The 19,390-nt window shown below is 45.8% G+C and overlaps 1 protein-coding gene across 1 annotated transcript in view; it reads left to right on the top strand.

Moving 5' to 3' along the window:
- IGSF21 (immunoglobin superfamily member 21) overlaps window positions 1-19,390 on the top strand; it is a 161,730-nt gene that overhangs the window by 131,335 nt on the left and 11,005 nt on the right. Inside the window, exon 4 of the mRNA XM_027842809.1 lies at window positions 56-527. Within this exon, the coding sequence (XP_027698610.1) occupies window positions 56-527 (472 nt within the window). The remainder of the gene's footprint in view (window positions 1-55; window positions 528-19,390) is intronic.

Below are 19,390 nucleotides of genomic sequence, written 5' to 3'. Positions count from 1 at the left end.
CAGAGCCAACGGCTAGAGGTAAACAAGAGTTCACCCCTTTTCCCTCCTATTTCAGGTTTACTTCAAGCGAGATGGAGAGCCCATAGAAGCTGTGTCCCTGTCAGAACCCGCAGTGGGGACAGCCGCCCTCCAGGATGGCCGGGCATTTCGTAGCCTGCTGCACCGTGACCTGGATGATACTAAGATGCAGAAATCCCTCTCCCTGCTGGATGCCGAGGGCAGGGGTGGGCATCCCTACACTGAGGGGCCCTCCCGGGGCCTGACCCCAGACCCAAGCCTCATCCTCCAACCTACAACTGAGAACATCCCGGAGACTGTGGTGAGCCGGGAGTTCCCCCGCTGGGTCCACAGTGCAGAGCCTGTCTATTTCCTGCGTCATAGCCGCGCCCCGGGCAGTGACGGCACTGTGGAGGTGCGTGCCCTGCTCACCTGGACCCTCAACCCTCAGGTGGACAATGAGGCCCTCTTCAGCTGTGAGGTCAAGCACCCGGCTCTCTCCATGCCCATGCAGGCTGAGGTCACACTTGGTAAGGCCATGTCCGGGAACAGGGCTCTCAGACCTTTCAGATTTGAGACACAGTGCAGGGGGATAGAGAGTGGAGTAAAGATCAGATTACCAGGGTAGGGTCATGAACATGGTGGGAAAGATCTGAGGCAAGAAAATGCAGAAATACGAAAGTGAGATCAGGATCACGGAGTCTAGAGCCAGTTCTGCTGAGCCAGGCTGGGAACGCTGAAGGCAGCTCTACTGAGCCTAGGGCAGATCCTTATTTTCTAAAACAAAGCCAAGAACACTGGAGGTGACCCAAGGGTTTCTTCTAGGACAAGTACTAGAGCACTTGGTCTCTCAGAGAGAAGAGTGAAGGTAGGGAGGATCAGAGGAGGGGGACCTTACTCACTGTAAGCATTTGGACAAGTCCTTCCTGAGCTCTCAGGCTCTCCTTCCTCATATGGGAAATGAGTGGATTGTACTAGATACCTCCAAATCCTCCCTCTAGCTCTGACAGTCTGTATTCTAAGAACCCTCCTAGCTCTGACATCCTGTTTTCTAAGGTCCCTCCCAGCTCTGACATTCTGTATTCTAAGAGTACTCCCAGCTCTGACATCCTGTGTTCTAAGGTCCTTCCCAGCTCTGACATTCTGTGTTCTAAGGGCCCTCCCAGCTCTGATAGTCTGTGTTCTAAGGGCTCTCCCAGCTCTAACATTCTGTGTCCAAAGGGCCCTCCCAGCTCTGACACTCTGTACTCTAAGGGACCTCCAAGCTCTGACTTTCTGCGTTCTAAGGTATCTTCTAACTCTGGCATTGTATGTTCTAAGGTCCTTCCCAGCTCTGATATTTTATGATTTTTCTTGGTTTTCAGGAAGCCTCTGGGAGTAGAACAGAAATATTCTAAGGTAGGGGATATATCCTCAAAAAGGTCAAGATCTAGTCCTGACACAGGGCATTTTGCCTCAACTAGAAGGAAACAGCATCTACCCCTTTTCCTGTGACCCTTCACACATACACAAACACACACACAAACACCTGACCCCACACTTATTCTTAGTTAGCTGTGGCCTGAGGAAGATTCTAATTAATGGAATTCAATTCAGCAATTCAAATCAACAAGCTTTTATTAAGGCTTTAACCAAAGCCCTGTGACAGGCAGCAAATTCGAGGGAAGGAGTAATGAGTAATTGGAGGCAGAGATTTGAAGATGAGTTAGACATGGTCACTGCCCTTTGTAAGCCTGCAAAGTAATCTATTTATGGATACATGTGTGTATATGTACACATGCCCATGCGTGTGGGCATGTATGAACATACTTATATGTGTGTGTATATAATATGTATTATATATGTGTAATATTTGATCCTCACAACTGTGGGAGATAGGTGTTTTTATCATCCCCATTTTATAGGAGAGAAAACTAAGTTAGTCTTGCCCAGGGTGCCCTAACTAATAAGTATCTGAGGCCATATTTGAACTCAAGCTTTCCCGAGTCTAGGTCCAGCGCTCTACCTACTTTGAAATCTACCTGCCTCAATACAAGACAGTATATACCCTGTACCATAGGATAAGTACTAACATGATTCTTTGGGGAATGCTCAGAAGAAGGAGAGAGAGCTGCCAGTTGGGAGCAAGGAGGGCTTTCAGGAGGAGGTAGCTTTTGAAATGAGCCTGATAAATTCATTTCCTCTAAGACGTTAATCAGCTCATCAGAACAAGAGATCACATTTCTATAGAGCATTAAGACTTAGGAAGCAGTTGCTCACAGATTGTTGTAGGAGAGGGAGCACTAGACTTTGAGGCAGAGAAAATGGGTTCAGACTCAAGCAGATACCAGTTATGTGACTTTGGGCAAGTCACTTTCCTGTCTCTGGACCTCAGTTTTCCCATCTGTAAAATGAGTGGCTGTCACTAGTTGATCTCAAAGACAAGATCTGAAATTAAAGGATCTCCATTCAAATAATAGCTCTGCCTTTGTGACTTAGACAAGTCCCTTAATATCTCTGAGCCTCGGTTTCGTTATCTTCATGACTGTTGAAGTTACTTCCAGCTCTGAGCCTCTGGTCCTGTGATCCTATGGTCACTAAGGTCTCTTCCATCCATAAATCCTCAATAGCCAGCGATGTAGAGAGTGAAAGTATAATTTTTCCCATCTTACTGATGAAGAAACTGAGGCCAACAATGAAGCATTGCTTTGAGGATAATCCATACGGTGTTGCCATAGCAATAAAGAACACAATTCTTTGGTTCTCTAACGGTAATATTTTAGGCAACATAATGGGTGAGTTTAAGGATTTAGGGGTAGGTGAACACCCCAAAACATACCCTAGAGACAGATACTGTCACGTAAAGCCAACCTTGTCCTGAAAGACAGTGGTTTCCTCCTCAGCTTTGGTTAGAGTTTCACCCCCAACAGAACCCTCCCCTTCCAGACCTCAGCCTTTTAGAGTCTGAGTTTGATTCTTAGCAGATTGGCTGATGATACCAAGAGGAACGGCAAGCACATGGAATGAGAGGGGCAAGATCTGGGCAAGCCCAGAGCATTGGACTGAAATGAATAAGATGGAATTTAATTCTAATAGAGATAAATGTGAAATCTTCTAGTTGGACCAAAAGAATGATGTTGCAAAAAAAAAAAAAAAAAAAAACCAGGATGGTGAAGGCAATGGTTAGACGGTTTCTTTTCAGGAAAAAGATCTGGGAGCCTGAATGGATTACAATCTCAATTACAATCTCAGTCAAAAAAGGCTAATGTGATCTTGGGCCACATTAAGAAGAGAGACAGAGTTTCCAGGAATAAGGAAGCAATAATGTTGCAATCATGATCAGACCATGGTGCTCCATTCTAGGCATCATCATTGAGGAAGGACATTGATAAAATGGAGAATACCCACAGGAGGGCTATCAAGAGGGTAAAGGGCCTTGAGACCATGCCATATGTGAATGGGTTGAAGGATCTGGGGATGTTTAGCTTAGGGTGGGAAGGGGGGAGTAGGGAGGGGACATGATGTCTGAAGGGCTACCATGTGGAAGAGGACCTGAGACACGTATTGTGTGGCCCCAGGGATCAGAACCAGGGTCAAAGCCTGGAAAATAGAGGCAAAGAGGGCAATTTAGGCTGGCTGTCAGGAAAAACCTTCTAACAATCAGTGCTGTCTCAAAGTGGCATGGATTGACTGGAGAGGTGCTGGTTATAATGAGATTCCTTTCAAGTATGGGTTTATCCATATGGCTGCTGAGGTCCTTTCCAACTCTGAAACTCCATGACTCTGTAATTCAGTAATATATGTGGTAATGACCATACTGTAAGTTGGAAAGGTAAGGATAACATTTTTGTTTTATTTTGTTTTGTTTTTCAAAAAAACTTCCATTCTTCCAGGAAAATGCTACCCCCATCCCCATTGAAGGAGATGAACACCAGCTAGGGGCTCACCACAGAATGCAGCACTTCAGAAGCCTAAATTTACTTAGCTAAGGAGGCCCAACCCAACCCAAGCAACATCACAGTTTTAGAGGTCAGAGGATTCTTAGGGGCCATCTGGTCCATTCTCTTCATTTTATAGATGACTAAACTGAGACCCAGAGAGAAAAGATTTGCACAATGTCACAGAAGAAATAAAGGACAGAACTAGGATTTGAACCCAGATCCTCTGACTCCATACACCATGCTGCTTCCTATTCGGGCTTCATTAGGTCCTGAGTGTATGGTGTCCCAGCAGTGTCCTAGCCATTACCCCTCTAGTCATGTCCTCTCATCCTAGTATCATTAGAGCTAGAAGGAACCTTAACACCCAGAATTCCAGGACTAGGAAGTATCTGGAAGGTCATTTAGTCAAGAGGCTCTCACAGATAACTTGTTCTTTCTAATATTTTGACAACTCTATTTCATATAATTGGCTTCCTTTTAATTCCACATATTTTTGTTTATGCATTTAAAGCCATTATTCTGAGAAGGGGCTCATAGGCTTTGCCAGACTGCAAGGAGATCCAGGATACAAAAAAGGGTTAAGAACACCCAATTCAGGCTAGTACTCTCATTTTACAGGAGAAGAACCTTAGGCTGAAAAAGCAGAAACCACCTACCAAACACACCTAGGCAGGTCATAAATAATAGAGCCTTGAGCCATACCTAGCTCTCCCAACTTTAAATCCAGCGTTCCTTCCTCAATAGCACCACAATCATGGCCTGTTCCATTGGCTAGTCCCACTTACCTCTCTGGCTTCTTCCATCCCTCTGATTCTTTCTCTTTTCTTTTATACTTCCAATTACTTGAACAGAAAGCCAGCCAGCCACCATTTCTGCCTAATGAAGCATTTCCTCAGCTCTGGGTCCAAGAATAAAGGAAAGCCAATTCCCTTTTTTGTGAGATATTTGCTGTGTGCAGGATCAGTTCCTCTCCTATCTGACTCCTCAAAAAAGAAAGGAGAGAGATGGCAGACAGGTACTTCAGAGGGATTTGTGGTGAGTGGAGCCTCAGGATGTCTCCTCCTAGCAGCTCTGAACCTCAGGCTCTGAATCACTGACTTTTTCCAATGCTTAGCCTATGACCTTCCATTGGACCTTTGTGTGAGTAGCTGCCAATCCTGGACCTTATTCCAGACTCCCTGGCTAACAACCACTGCCTTATATAAATATAATATATTTAACAAGCACTGCCTTGCTGTCCTTTTCCAGGGGCTTAGGAAAGAAAAGAGGGTAACCACAGGCAGGCTCCACACATGGAGGGAGGTCACCCAGGAATATTGGGGAGAAAGAGGGATATTGTTTGGGTTTGTGGAAAAAGCACTGGTTGAGGGTCATGGGGCAGAGGAAAAAGGTCTGACCTTAGAATTACGGGACCTGAATTTGAATTTCAGCTCAGTCATTTTCTAGCTGTGAGACTTTGGGCAAATCACTTGATGAGTTTCTTTATTTATAAAGTGAGGAAGTTGGATGAAATGTACTTTCAAGTCCTTTCCAGCTCTCAATTTATGCTCCTGTGATCTTAGAAGCAATAGTTATGGGTTAGGGTCCCAGAAATGACATGTCCCCTCATTGGATCTCAGTTTACTTATCTGTAAACAGGGAACATAATGTCTGACTCACTTCTTTAACATAGATATCAAGAGGCTCAAATGATACATGTGCGAGGACTTTGCAAAGTATAAATGGCGGGTAGGTAGCAGAGATACAGTAAATTTCTGCTGCTTATTAATTCAGCTCATCATAGTTATTCCATCTGATTCAACAAATACTTAGTAAGTAAGCACCTGCTATGTGTAAGGCAGAGAGACTGCATGTTGTAGTGGATAAAGAGCTGACCCAGGAATCCAGCAGACCTAGGTTTGAGTCTTAACAGTGATATACACTGACTGTGTAACTATGGGCAAGTCACTTAATTTCTCAGTAGAGAAAATTTTTAGGTGAAGAGCAAGTACTGATTAGCATTCCTTAATAGAGGGAATTTCTTCATCATGAAATCCTATACCAATGGAATCACAGGTTCAGTCCGTAGGTTAGGCACCATATTTGGTGCTTAGGAAGCAGTCCTTGCCATTGAGGTGCTTACATTCAATGGGAGAGGGAGGGAAGGTTTAATTCCACACATTGGAAGAAAGATGTGGAAGAAGAGAAATATGACTGAAGGGATCCAAGAAAGCTTCTCTGAAGGCAGGAAAACGTGAGCTGAGCTTTGGAGGAAGATCAGCATTTGGAGAGCGTCTTTCTAGGCTAGGCTGGTGAGATGCAGAGAGGGCACTAAATTAGCTCCAGAAGGGTCCAGTGGTGTGGTTTCTATGGAAAGGCAGGGCAATGTCACAGGGTTACAGAATCTCAGAGTTGAGAGGGACCTCAGAGGCCACCTAACCCAACCCCTACCCAACAAGTCATCATTCTTCAGCCTTGGCTGGATTGTTGTTGTTGTCCATTCTCTAAGAGGACCAATGACATCAGGAGGGCGATGTCTCAACTTGCAAGGGGATTGGAAGACCTTTCCTGAAGGCATTGCCTCCTGAGGGAAGCCCACTCCACTTTAGACTAACTACGTTAGAAAGTTTTTCCTTAAGAACTTGAGTTTGTCTTTGGGTGGCTCCCACCTTTTGCCTCTGGTTCTGCTCTCTGGGGCCAAGCCGAATATGTCTAATCCCTCTTCCATTGGCTGTGCCTTCAAATATTTAAAGAAGTAATTATATCCCCTGCCCCCCACCTCATCCCCCCTCCTCCTTTAAAAGGCTTCTCTAGGCCAACCATCCCTAGTTCCTTCCAATGATTCTCACATGACAGAAGCTCAAGGCCCTTCATTATCCTGGTTGCCCTCCTAGGATGCTCCCCAACTTATCAAATGCCCTCCTACAAGGTCCTTCAGTAACTGAACAAAATATTCCAACTATGATCTGCTCAGGGCAGAGACAAAATTCTCACCTTCCAATCCTACACCCTATGTAGCTAGAGGCATTGAGGTAATACAGTAGCTAGAGTACTGGGCCTGGAGGCAGAAGGACCTGAGTTCAAATCAAGTAGCTATGCAACCCTGGGTAAATCACTTACCTTTTGTCTGCCTCAGTTTCCTCAGCTGTAATATAGGAATAATAATAGTACCTACCTTCCAGGGTTGTTGTGGGGATCAAATGAGATATTTGTAAAGCACTTAGCACACAGTAGATGCTTATTAACTGCCCCTTTTTAATAGAGGCTGAGTTGGCCTAAGCTTCCTTGGCTGCCACATGAAACTGTTGACTGATATTGATCTTACAGGCTACTAAAACCCCAAGTCTTTTTTATACCAACTTCTTTGTAGCAATATTCGGCCCATCCTGGACTCGTAAAGTTGATTTTTTTAAACCCAAATACAAAGCTTTACCCTATTAAATTTCATCTTATTAGATTCAGCCCAACATTCTAGCCTGTCAAGATCTTTCTGGATCCTGACAGTCATCCTGAGCACTAACTATCCCTCCCAGCTTTGTATCATCTGCAAATTTTAGAAGCATTTATAAACAGTGGGGAAAATGCTAGATTTTGGAGCCAGAGAACCTCAGTTTCAGTCTTGACTCTGCTGCCTGTGACCTCTATGACCCTGATATTTCCTCATCTTTAAAATGAGAAGTTGGATAATTACAGCTTCTAATCTCTTTCTAACTCTAGGACTCTATCATCCTTTGCCTTCATCCAAATTGCTGATAAAAAATGACCAAGCACAGATCCCTGGGGCATTCCCAAGATTTTCACCCAGCAAGTGGTTCATCCTTATGGGTGATAATCAGTCACATGATAGAATTTTCCATTGTTGGTTCCTCCACCTTCTGAAAGATGGAATGGCCATCAAGGTGAATCAAGAAGTGTTTTGCTGCTCTTCTTGTAGCAAAGAGAGATAGCTTTCGTGGGTACCTGGATAACTGACATCCCCCTTCACAACTATATCATGCCCCAGGGTCAGCGTTGTGAGCTGTCAACTGACCCCCTCACCCATGACCCCTTTTTCTCCAAGAGTTCTGCAACTACAATATCACTTCTGTTCCTACATCCATTGACTTTACCAAAAATACTCTCCACCATGCTTCTCCAGTCTGGTTTTTTATTATCTCACATGAGTATTTCCTCCTAATAGACAATGCTAGTCTACTAAGCTTTGAACAGTCCTGCTCATTTAAGTTCCAAAGGAAAGATATGCCTTATTCTAATGTTCAGAACCATAATCCATCCAAGAGTCCCATACCACAAAATATCAATGGTACTCATGAATTTGGTTTTTCCTCCTTACGCTCCCTCATATCCTTAGCTGGCACACTTCTTTTTTTTTTTTTTTGCTGGCACACTTCTGAATTGACATCTGAGGCCACAGATTTAATTGTTAGCTCCTTCATTGGATTAGGTCTCTTAGGAATTTGGGGGCATTTCCCTTTAGTCTTTCTTCCTACATTGTAGTTTTTCTCTGGGATACCTAGTTTGGTAGATATATGTAGGCAGTATCATCCTTCCACACACCACCTCCTCCCAGATCTTTTCAATTTAAAGCCCTTTTTTTCAGATTTACAGGACTCCAGACAAAACTCACAAGCTCTTGTTAGGTAGCCTCTGTCCCTGACCAAGAGCCTTTCATTGCTATATCTGAAGTTGTGACCCATCAATTCAAAACCCATTCTCAGTCACCATCATCTTAACTAATTGCTCACTTCCATCATATTGTGGGCTTCTTGAGAGTGGGGGCCATCTTTTGCCTCTTTTTGTATCCCCAGTGCTTAGTTTGGTGCTTGAAACATAGTAGGTGCTTAATAAATATTGATTGATTGATTCCGAAATCTGCCTTTCTCTTCTAAATAATTTTCCTTCTATCAGGAGCAATGATGAAAACACCACCTTTGCCCCTAAGATATTCAGTTTCTTACCCAAGACTTCATAATATTTAGCAATGCTTTATAGATTTCTTCGAGCAGCATCATTGAATTTCTAGCAAGAGAACATAGTTAGCCAATTTACAAGCCTTGGGTCCTGGTTACACATCCCTAGGAAAACAGCAGACCTCTCTAGTTATCATAGACATAATGAGATGACTCGTTCAGTCCCATTCAACAGAGAATCACCAACCATCACTACTCATTTCTTCTTCCTCTGAACATGATGGATAGTCTCATCTCTGCTGGCACCAGTGGATTCATGTTATTCCCTGGAGGTCAAGCAGCTGCTTCCTTATTTGAAGGACCTCACTTCTCTTCAAGAAATTCCTTATAGCTGTTTCTCATCTCCGTGTATTCCATGGTTCCCTTTCTTCTCTTTGGGACCTGGACATCTCAGCTTGACCAGTGCAGTTTCTTCTAACTAGAATGTCTTCCCCCTCTGTGTAAAGGTCCAGTTCAGTGGTCAGTTTCTCTTAAACTTTCTCCACTCATGACCCATTCAGCACCTCTTAAACACGACCCCTGTGGGGTCATGAACCACAGTTTAAGAAGTGCTGCAAAGCATCACCAAACCTCAGAGATACAAAGAATCTCAGCAGATCTATCACCGTCAAGGAATGCCCTCTATGGCATCCCTAGTTAGTACTCATCTCACCTTCACTCCAATGTCAGGGAAACCCCATCTTCCCTGGGAAGACTCGTCTATGAAGTCCTACCTGTTTCCTGCTTCAGATCCAGTTGAAAGTGATCTCTCCTCCCTCAAAATTTCAACATCCCTTAGTGGGTACTTCTCAGGTACCTCTGGCCATTTTCTGTCATTCATCATGGCTATTTGCGTCCTTGCCATGCCCATTTCAGTCAGACAGGATGGCAGAGCCAGAGATGGGGCAAACAACATATTGTGATAGAAAGATGCTTGTCTTGGAGTCAGGAGATTTAATCAGAGAAGCAACATAGTAGATTTGGAATAGGGAAGACCTGAGTTTGAATCCTGTCTCATATACACTAACTATGACTCTGAAAAAGTCACTTAATCTGTCTGGGCCTCAGTTTCCTCATCTGCAAAGTGAGAGGATTAGACTCAGTGACCTCCAAGACCCTTTTCCAACTCTAAATCTATGATTCTATGATCTGTATCTGAATCTGGTCTAGCACTTACTAGCTGTGTGACCTTGGGCAAGTCACTTAATCCTCAATTTCCTTATCTGCAAAATGGGGATATAATCCTTGGTCTCTCTATCTTACTGGTTGTGCGGAAAGATCTTTTCAAACCTTATAATCTCTGAGATGTCTGAGCAGCTGTTACGATTCCTCATCTGTTTTCCTCCCCCGTCTCACCCCAGCTTATAGTTCATACTAGTCATCCAGTAAATCCAACTCTCATTCCGAGTGGGTGCAAGAATTTAAATTTGGAAGAATTCAAGCACTGGGTGAAATGGGTAACTTTTAGGATCATAGATTCAGAGGCAGAAGTGACCTTAGAGGTCATGGAGCCCAGCTCCCTTCCCAAGGAGGAATAGAAGGACCATTTCTCTGCTGACTCGAGATTTATAAAGCACTTTGCACGCAGGGCTGGGATTCTTCTCCCTATTTAACAGACGAGGAAACTAAGGCAAAGAAAAACAACCCATCCAAGACCACACAGCTCAGAAACAGTGGAGCTAGGCCTGGAACCCAGGTGTCCAGACTCTATGATCAAAGCTCTTCCCCCTGGACTACACAGTTAGGGAGAGAGAGCCCAAGGGGGTGGGAACCCGAGATCCAGCGGACTCAGCCTTTTAAATGAGTACGCCCTCTACCTCATAATAAAGCACTTTCACCTCTCTGTGCTCCTTCCCATTCTCATAACACTTGTTATAGGCAAGAAGGGGAAAAGATTGTTTTCTCCTTTGTCTAAATGAGGAAACTGAGGCCTGGAGCAGAGAAGTCACATGTCCAAGTTTGTCCATTGAATTAAGGCCGGAGATGGGGCCAGGCCTTCAGATCTCCTAACTCAGCTTGGGGGGCTTTTTTGGCTCAAAATTTTCACCCATGCGGGGCACCCTCAGTGTAGGAATTCCCTCCGTCAAGTTATGCACCAGGAACTTGATGGTAACATAGTCCTAGAGAGTGGCCACAAGGGCACCCAAAAGTTAAATAACTTGTCTCCAGTCACACAGCTGCTTTATGTCCAAGGGGGGATTCGAACCCAGATCTTGCTCACCCATGGTCTACCCTCCATCTTCTCTGACCTGCTGCCTCTCAATATAATCCAGTAGGAAAGAAGAGGACTCAGGGGATGAAGGCTCAAATCTTGGATGACTTGTATGGAAATGGGACAGAGAGGGTCAGTGAGTGAGTGTGGGGAGCAATGGGGAGGGAACGAAGGAAGGGAGAACATTCCCTGAGAAGGGAAATGGTCTGGCTAGAGACAGGGACCTCGGGCCAGGGGTTTTCCCTCTCTTGGTCCCAGTTCTCTCATCTATAAAATGAGGGAGTAGGGAGAAATAAAATGGAGAACACGCTTAAATTACCTAGATCAGGGTTGTTGTGGGGAAAGCCTTTAGAACATGGAATGTCAGAGCTAGAGGGACCTTAGAACAGAGAATATCAGAGCTGGGAGGATCCTTAGAATATAGGATATTGGAACTGGAAGGGACCTTAAAACATGGAATATAAGAGCTAGGGAGGCCCTTAGAACACAGAATGTCAGAGCTGGGAGAAGCCTTAGAACACAGGATGTCACAGCTGGGAGGACCTTTAGAGCACAGTGTCAGACCTGGAAGGCCCCTTAGAAGATGGAATGTTAGCTCTACAAGAAAATTAGGGATGATCCAGTCGGCCCCCCACACACAGGTGAGGAAGCTGAAACTCAGAGCGGTAGAGGGACAGGTGGTCCAAGCAGTAAGGAGCAGAGCCAGGAGTGGCAGGCAGGTGCCTGATGCCCCGCTCCCGGTCCCCAGGTGCTCTCCGCTGCACCCTGTTGGGGGATCTCTCTTCCAGAGCTGTCAGAGCCTTGGGGGGTGGGGGAGAAGGTGAGAATCGAGGGAAGGGAAGCTGCCAAGACCGAGGCTCCAAGAGCTGCTGATGGACTTGATGAAGCGGTGACGGCAGCTGGATCAGGCTGCGGAGGCGACATCTTGATGAGAAGGCTCAGGAGGGAGGGAGGGAGGGAGCCAGCTGAGCCATCTGCTGCTAAGGCGGCTGGCGGCAGCTGCTCGGAGCCCAGCCCAGACATGGGAAGGGTCTGCAGGCCCCGGCTGCCCCCTGCTGGCCCCGCATCCCAAGGTGTCAGCCAGCCTGCAGGGGGGAGGGGGAGCAGCCCCACTCTATGGGCAAGGATGCTTTGCCCCTCCAACTGGAAAGAGCCAAGGGGCTGCCAATCTCTTCCTTATCTCCCTCCCCTGCACCCAGAACTTTGGTCAGAAGGTACAACCAGGCCTCCCGGAGCACCGAGGGCCAACGGCCCAAATGACATCCATGTATATGTGTGTGTTGGTAAGGGCCGGGGGATCGCCCCTGAGAAGCCAAGAATTTAAGAATAACTCACACAGACAAAAGATTATAACTGTCTGATAAATGTAGAAAGTGCTTTCCATCACAATGAACCAGTAAGGTATGGAAGGCTAGGATTATGTCCCCTGTTTTACTGCTGAGAAACCTGAGGCCCAGGAAAGGGAAGTCAGACTCTGCATTTGAACCCAGGACTCTCCTGCCTCCGATTCCAGCAAGCCTTCCTCGACATCATGACCCCTCTCATTTCCCTAAAAGTAAATCCCTTGCATAGCACTCAGAGGAATCTGTGATGTCACTGATTTGGAAATCCCCTCCAAGATACAGATCGCAGCCCATCTCTGCCTGCCCCTCCTAAATGACTCTTGTCTGTGACCTCCCCTAAGTTCCCCGGGTGGGGTCCACCCAATCTGCCAGGAGCCTTCCCTGGAATACCATGGAACCCTCTAGCTGCCTACCCAGCCTCCCTCCCTCTCATTTTTGTCTAGCCCATCTCTTCCTATCACACTGATGACATTCTTTACTGGACCTCTTCAGAGCTCCTCATTGCTTAAAGCATAGCTATAGTCTAGTCCAACCTCCTTGTTTTATAGATGAGGAAAGTGACTTTTCCAAGGTCACATAAAGAATAGGTGTCAGAGGGGCAGCTAGGTGGCACAGTGGATAGAGCACTGGCCCTGGATTCAGAAGGACCTGAGTTCAAATCTGGCCTCAGGCACATAACATTCACTAGCTCTGTGATTCTGGGCAAGTCACTTAACCCCAATTGCCTCACACACACAAAAAAAAGAAAGAATAGGTGTCAGAGACAGAATTTGAACAAGAACTTTGACTCCAGAAACAGTGCTATTTCCACTGCAGCTTGCCCCTACCTGCCCTCTGTCTGATACTCATTGTCAATTCTACGGAAATCACAGTCTCCATAGAACACCACCACACAACTCTCATATAGTAATGATAATAAGCAGCTCTTCTTGGAATCAGGAAGACCTGGGTCCAAGGTCTTCGTGTGACACACTCTTGCTCTGTGATTATGGGCAAGACACATAACCACTCAGTGTCCCCGTCTGCATCCACAAAGGGAGTTTCCACACTGGGAATTAGCACTGTGTCTGGCACATAGTAAGCACTTAAAAATATTTGTTGATAAACGTATTGGTTCCTCATCCTGAGGAAATCACAAATCTGGATACAGACAAATAATAATAACCCCCATCTCAAATACAGAATGATGTTCTAAGTAATAATATATTCAGTAATCACCATCATAAGGATAATGATAATAATGACATTTACATAGCACTTTCGTGTTGGCAAAGTGCCCTCCCCACCCTGCCTCCTTGGATTCTTAATCACTCCATAAAGTAAGTGGCACACATATTTGGAACCTCATTTTTTAACAAATGAGGAAATTGGGGCTCATCGAGATGAGGTGACTTGCCCGTGGTAGTACAGCTAGTGAAGGTAGAAGGCAGGATTCAAACCCAGGTCTCTCCTCATTCCAAGTGTAAGATCCTTTACACCAAAGATTTAGTGTTCATAAAGCACCTTCCTCATAACGCCATCCCTTCCCCTCCTCCCCCACCATGAAGTAAGGAGCCTGAGTTTCACTGGCACAAGGATTATTGCCATTTTATAGATGAGGTGCCTCCCCACCCCAGACCTTTAAAAAATGGGCCTCTTTCTTGTTTCTCCAGCACTTAGCACAGTTCTTAGCACACAGTTGGTGCTTAATAAATGCTTGTTGACCGACTGAAAAATAAAATAGAAGACAGGCCTTTGTTTCCAGGAGAAACTTGGAAATATTAAAAGCACGGCACAATTGTCCAAAGCAGACCATATTCTCCTCCTTGTATTCCATTCTGGGTACAGTTCATTATCCATCCATCACTTATCTACATCCAAATTTGTTGTTCTTGTTCAGTCATATCTGACTCTTTGTGAGCCTATTTGAGTTTTTTTTGGCAGAGATACTGGAGTGGTTTGCCATTTCCTTCTCCAGCTCATTTCGCAAATGAGGAAACTGAGGCAAACAAGGTGAAGTGACTTGCCCATGGTCACACGGCTAGTAAGTGTCTGAGCTCATATTTGAACTCTTGAAGATGAATCTTCCTGTCTCCAGGCTCAGTGCTCTATGCACTACGGCGCCACCTAGCAGCCCAATCTCCATCCAAAATATATGCCGTAATCAATCCAACTGTTATCATAATTGGGGGCAATGGGCCTTTTCCATCTTCTTGGTTTTTCCTGTGTGGACAGGCTGAACTCTCTTGAATTATTATAGATCTTGTTTTGGAAGCTCTGCCATATTCCAGCACTGATAGATTCAGCACACTCTACGAAGATGAGCCTGCAAGAAGGAGAAAGGCTGACTTCTCTAACAGTTAATCAACAAATATTTATTAAGTGCCTACTCTATGCATATGCCAGGGATTGTGCTCAATGCTGGGGATGAAATAAAGGCCAAAATATTCTTATTGCCCATAAGGAACTCACATTCTAATGAGGAGGGCAACATGCAAATAACTAGTACATACTAGATACAGAGGGCAGCTAGATGGTGAAGTGAATAGAGTGCCAAGCCTAGAGTCAGGAAGATCTGAATTCAAATCTGGCCTCAGGGCAAGTCACTTAACCCTGTTTGCCTCAGTTTCTTCATCTGCCAAATGAGCTGGAGAAGGAAATGGCAAACCACCCTAGTATCTTTGCCAAAAAAAAAAAATGGGTCACAAAGTCAGACACGACTGAAAAATGACTGAACAACAATAACAACACTAGATATAGAGCGAGTCAGTAGAGAGAAGGTAATCGTCTCACAGGGAAAGACACCAGTAGCTAGAGGAAGCAGGAATGGACTTGAACAGAAGGTGAGAGTGGAGATGAATCTTGAAGGAGGTCAAGGAAGCTCAGAAGCTCAGAGGCAATGTGGCATAGTAGACAGAGTGCTAGGCTTGGAGTCAGGAAGACCTGGGCTCGAATCATTCCTCAGACACTCATTAGCCGTATGACCCTGGGCAAATCCCTTCAGCTCTCTAGGCCTCAGTTTCCTCTCTGGAAAATGATGGAATTGAACTCAGTGAACTCTGAGGTCCTTTCTAGATCTCCAAGCCTATGACAGTTGACTGAAAGGGGCAGGGAATACAAGGCCCCATTATGCTTATTGTTTATTAACTAGGGGGAAAAAAACTCCAAAGTTTTTGATTCACTAAAAGCAAAATGCTGCCTTCGGGGCTCTCCTCCCACAAATATGTCAGAATCATGCAGGCTTCCTTGGAAGATGTAACAACAGAGATCGCTTTGTTTGACGACCCTCTGATTATTAATATCAATCGAGGCATAAAGCAGAAAGATGTATGCTTGTCATTCTCGGGCAGACTGGCCAGCTCCGCGGCTGAGCGGGATTCCCTCTAGGGCTGAGGTCCTCCAGATGCTCCTGTTTGCAGAGATAACAAAGCTGGAGCTAGAATGGAGACCTTCTCCTCCCAGGGCTGTTGTGAAGGAAGAGCTTTGTAAACCTTAAAGAGTTTGAAAAATGGCACATTATTAATTAGGAGTCCCTCGCCTGATCTCTCCCACCACACACACAGCTATCCCCACTCCTCTCTCACCCCCAAGCAATGATCAAATATTTGTGGAGACAGATGGCTTGGGGTGGGGCAGGAGAAACCCTCGAGCATCCTAGGATATAACCCAAATCCATGGGCCTCACTTCACAACCTGTAATGTCTGACCATTGGACTAACCAGTCCGTAAAGCTTAGTTCTAGAGATTTCTCCAAGGCCTCATCATTCATCGCTTGGGTCTGTCTCCTCCCTAGAGAAGAATATCTAAAGGCATTTTACTTTGCCAAACCAAAACACTTTTTTTCAATTATTCAACAAATAATGAGCACAATGGGATCTTGCATTCTCTCTACCTTTCAGTCACCTGATGTGGCCTCCTGGGGAATTTTGTCTGAGAAAATTGGCCTGTTCCCTTTTCATATCCTCATTTTGATGCCGACTGCATCAAGCCTCTGAAACTGTATGACCTTGGGCAAGTCACTTAATGTTTGGAGACTTCAGTTTCCTTATTGGTAAAATGATGGTGTGGATTGTTGTTCAGTTATTTTTAGTCGTGTCCAACTCTTCGTGACCCCATTTGGGGTTTTCTTGGCAAAGATACTGAAGTGGTTTACCATTTCCTTCTCCAGCTCATTTTACAGATAAGGAAACTGAGGCAAACAGGGTTAAGTGATTTGTCCAGGACCACACGCAGCTAGTAAGTGTCTGAGGCTGGATTTGAACTCAGGTCTTCCTGACTCTGGGCTCAGCACTCTATCTACCACATCACCCAGCTGCCCAGGGTATAGAATAAATGACCTCTAAGATCCCTCCCAGCTCTGAGTCGGAGGTCCAATGAACACGTCAGAGCCTCCATCAGGTCCCAAACTATCCACACAGGAAAGCTCTGGTGGATGGAGAGCTGGGAGCCACGTCTATTCCCACCCTTTGCCCTCTCTTCCCTGCCAGGCCCTTCCCTTCTCAGGGGACACTGCACACCCCTTTACTCACACACACACATTTACACATATGTGCATGTACACACATACGCACATACACATGCACATACATACATACATCGGTCCTGTTCCCAGCCCCACGGTGGCAGCTGGCCCTGACCAGCATAGCAGAGATTACAATTCAGGAGTCATAGCCCAGGAAGCCGGGGTTCTTTCAGAAAATCCCAGGAAGCCAAGAGTACCTATGTGCTTTCTGCAGGAAGCAGTGTGAGACTATCCCTACCCCTACCCAGCCTCTTCCCCGCCCCCCCCAGGAAGCTTCCTCAGCACAGCCTGAACAAATGGCCTGGCAAATCCTGCAACCAGCAGAATATCTGAGAATAGCTGGATGCCATCCCCCTCCACAGCTCGTAGAACATCAGCTCTAAAATGGGCTTCAGAACATACAGTGTCAGAGACGGGATGGGCCTTAGAATATAGAATGTCAGAATTTGGAAGGACCATGAATATCAGAGCTGGGAGAGGCCTTAAAACATAGAATGTCAGAGCTGGGAGGGACCTTAGAACATAGAATGCCAGAGCTGGGAGGATCCTTAGAGCACAGGATGTCAGAGCTGGGAGGGCCCTTAGAACACAGGATGTCAGAGCTGAATGGGCCTTAGAACACAGAATGTCAGAACTGGGGGAACCTTTAGAACACTGAATGTCAGAACTGGGAGGGCCCTTAGAACATAGAACTCCAGAGCTGGGAGGGGCCTTAGAACACAGAATGTCAGAGCTGAAGGAGGCCTTAGAACATAGAATATCAGGGCTAGGAGGGCCCATAGAACACATAATGTCAGAGCTGGGAGGGCCCTTAGAATATAGAATGTCAGAGCTGGGAAGGACCTTAGAACACAAAAGATCAGACTAGGTGGAGAATCAGAACATAAATTGTCAGAGTTCCAATAGGCCTCAGAAACTATCAGGCCATCACCTGCCCATTGAAGAGCAGCATCTGAAGCTCAGAAAGGTTGCCTGGGTCTCCCAAGGTTTCACGGTGAGGAACAGAAACAAGACCAGACCCAGTTTTCCTTCCTCCCGGGTCAGTACTAGCTCCACAGTTCCTTGCCTCCAAGCCCGCTTCAGATCTGCAAATCCGTCTGAGGTAATGGCAACATCTTTCTCCTCTGTGCCCACCTCTCCTTCCTCACCACCCACTTCCATCACAAACACACACATGCTGTAGACACATCTTCTCCCTCCAACGCCTTCCTTCCTCTCTCTATAGAAACTCAGATGTCTTACTCATGGTTTTAATTAATCGTCTCTGGTCTCGTTCTCTCTAAATTAAATTGGCCATGCCCAGGAGGCCACCAAACTCTGCATTGTTTCTCCAGTTCCCTCTGCCTGTCCTGGGTCTGCTTAATGGAATCCCATCTCAGGAGAAGCAGACTCCAGGTAGCAATGAATAGTGGGAAATCAGGCCTGCCTGGCTCCCTTCCACTGTACCCCAGGCCCAAGATTTTTGGAACATAGTATGTCTTTACTGGCTGTCTTTTACAGACACAAGAGTGGGGAACCTGCAGCCTTGAGGCCACATGTCTAGGTCCTTGGATTCGGCCTTTTGACTGAGTCCAAGTTTTACAAAACAAATCCTTTTATTAAGGGGATAAGTTCTGTGAAGTTTGGATTCAAAGGGCCGCACTTTAGGACCTTGAGGACTACATGTGGCCTCGAGGCTGCAGGTTCCCCTCCCCTGGAGAGTGTCTGAGGAAGCCATGGGTTTCCCATGGAACATCTTGGGCATCTTAGCTCCAAAGGCAGAATGTGAGGAAGAGGAGGACATTGTGCCCAGTCAGAAGTACCCAGAACCACTGCAGTGATGCTCCATGGGCAAGCATGTGATCCGGTGAGGCGAAAATCAGACAGTGTGGTCCAGTGGAAGCGGCTCCTCCTGGCTCTGCCAGGGATTTACTGTGTGCTGTTCAGCAAATGACTTTCCCTCTCCAGACTTCAGCTTCCTAATCTGTCAAATGAGAGATGAGCTGCATTCTTTCTACGGTTCTTTTGAATTTTAACATTCTGTGTTCTAACCTTGGTTCTCAATAGTTAATCAACCAATAAGCATTCATTAAGAACTTGCTGCATGCAAGACACTATGCCAGAGATGCAAGTCCTTGCCCTCAAGAAGCTTCTATTCTAGTAAGGGATGAAGGTGTGAGGACATATAAATCAGAGCATACAAAATAAATATAGGGTGGATGGAAGGTAGCTTTAAAAGGAAAGTTTGACATGGATGGCTGGGGGCACCAGGAAAGGCCACCTCCATGAGGTGGATCTTGAGTCAAGTCCTAAAGGCTCTGACATCCTGTGCTCTAGGCCCCTTTCAGCTCTGATATTCTGTGCTATAAGGACCCTCCCAGCTCTGACATCCTGTGCTCTAAGGGCCCTCCCAGTTCTGACATCCTGTGTTCTAAGGGCCTTCCCAGCTCTGACATCCTGTGTTCTAAGGGCCCTCCCAGCTCTGACATCCTGTGCTCTAAGGGCCCTCC

This window comes from Vombatus ursinus, unplaced genomic scaffold (assembly GCF_900497805.2).
Source record: "Vombatus ursinus unplaced genomic scaffold, bare-nosed wombat genome assembly UNPS02014884.1, whole genome shotgun sequence".
Classification (NCBI taxonomy): domain Eukaryota; kingdom Metazoa; phylum Chordata; class Mammalia; order Diprotodontia; family Vombatidae; genus Vombatus; species Vombatus ursinus.
This window is presented reverse-complemented; position numbering and strand designations above follow the sequence as displayed.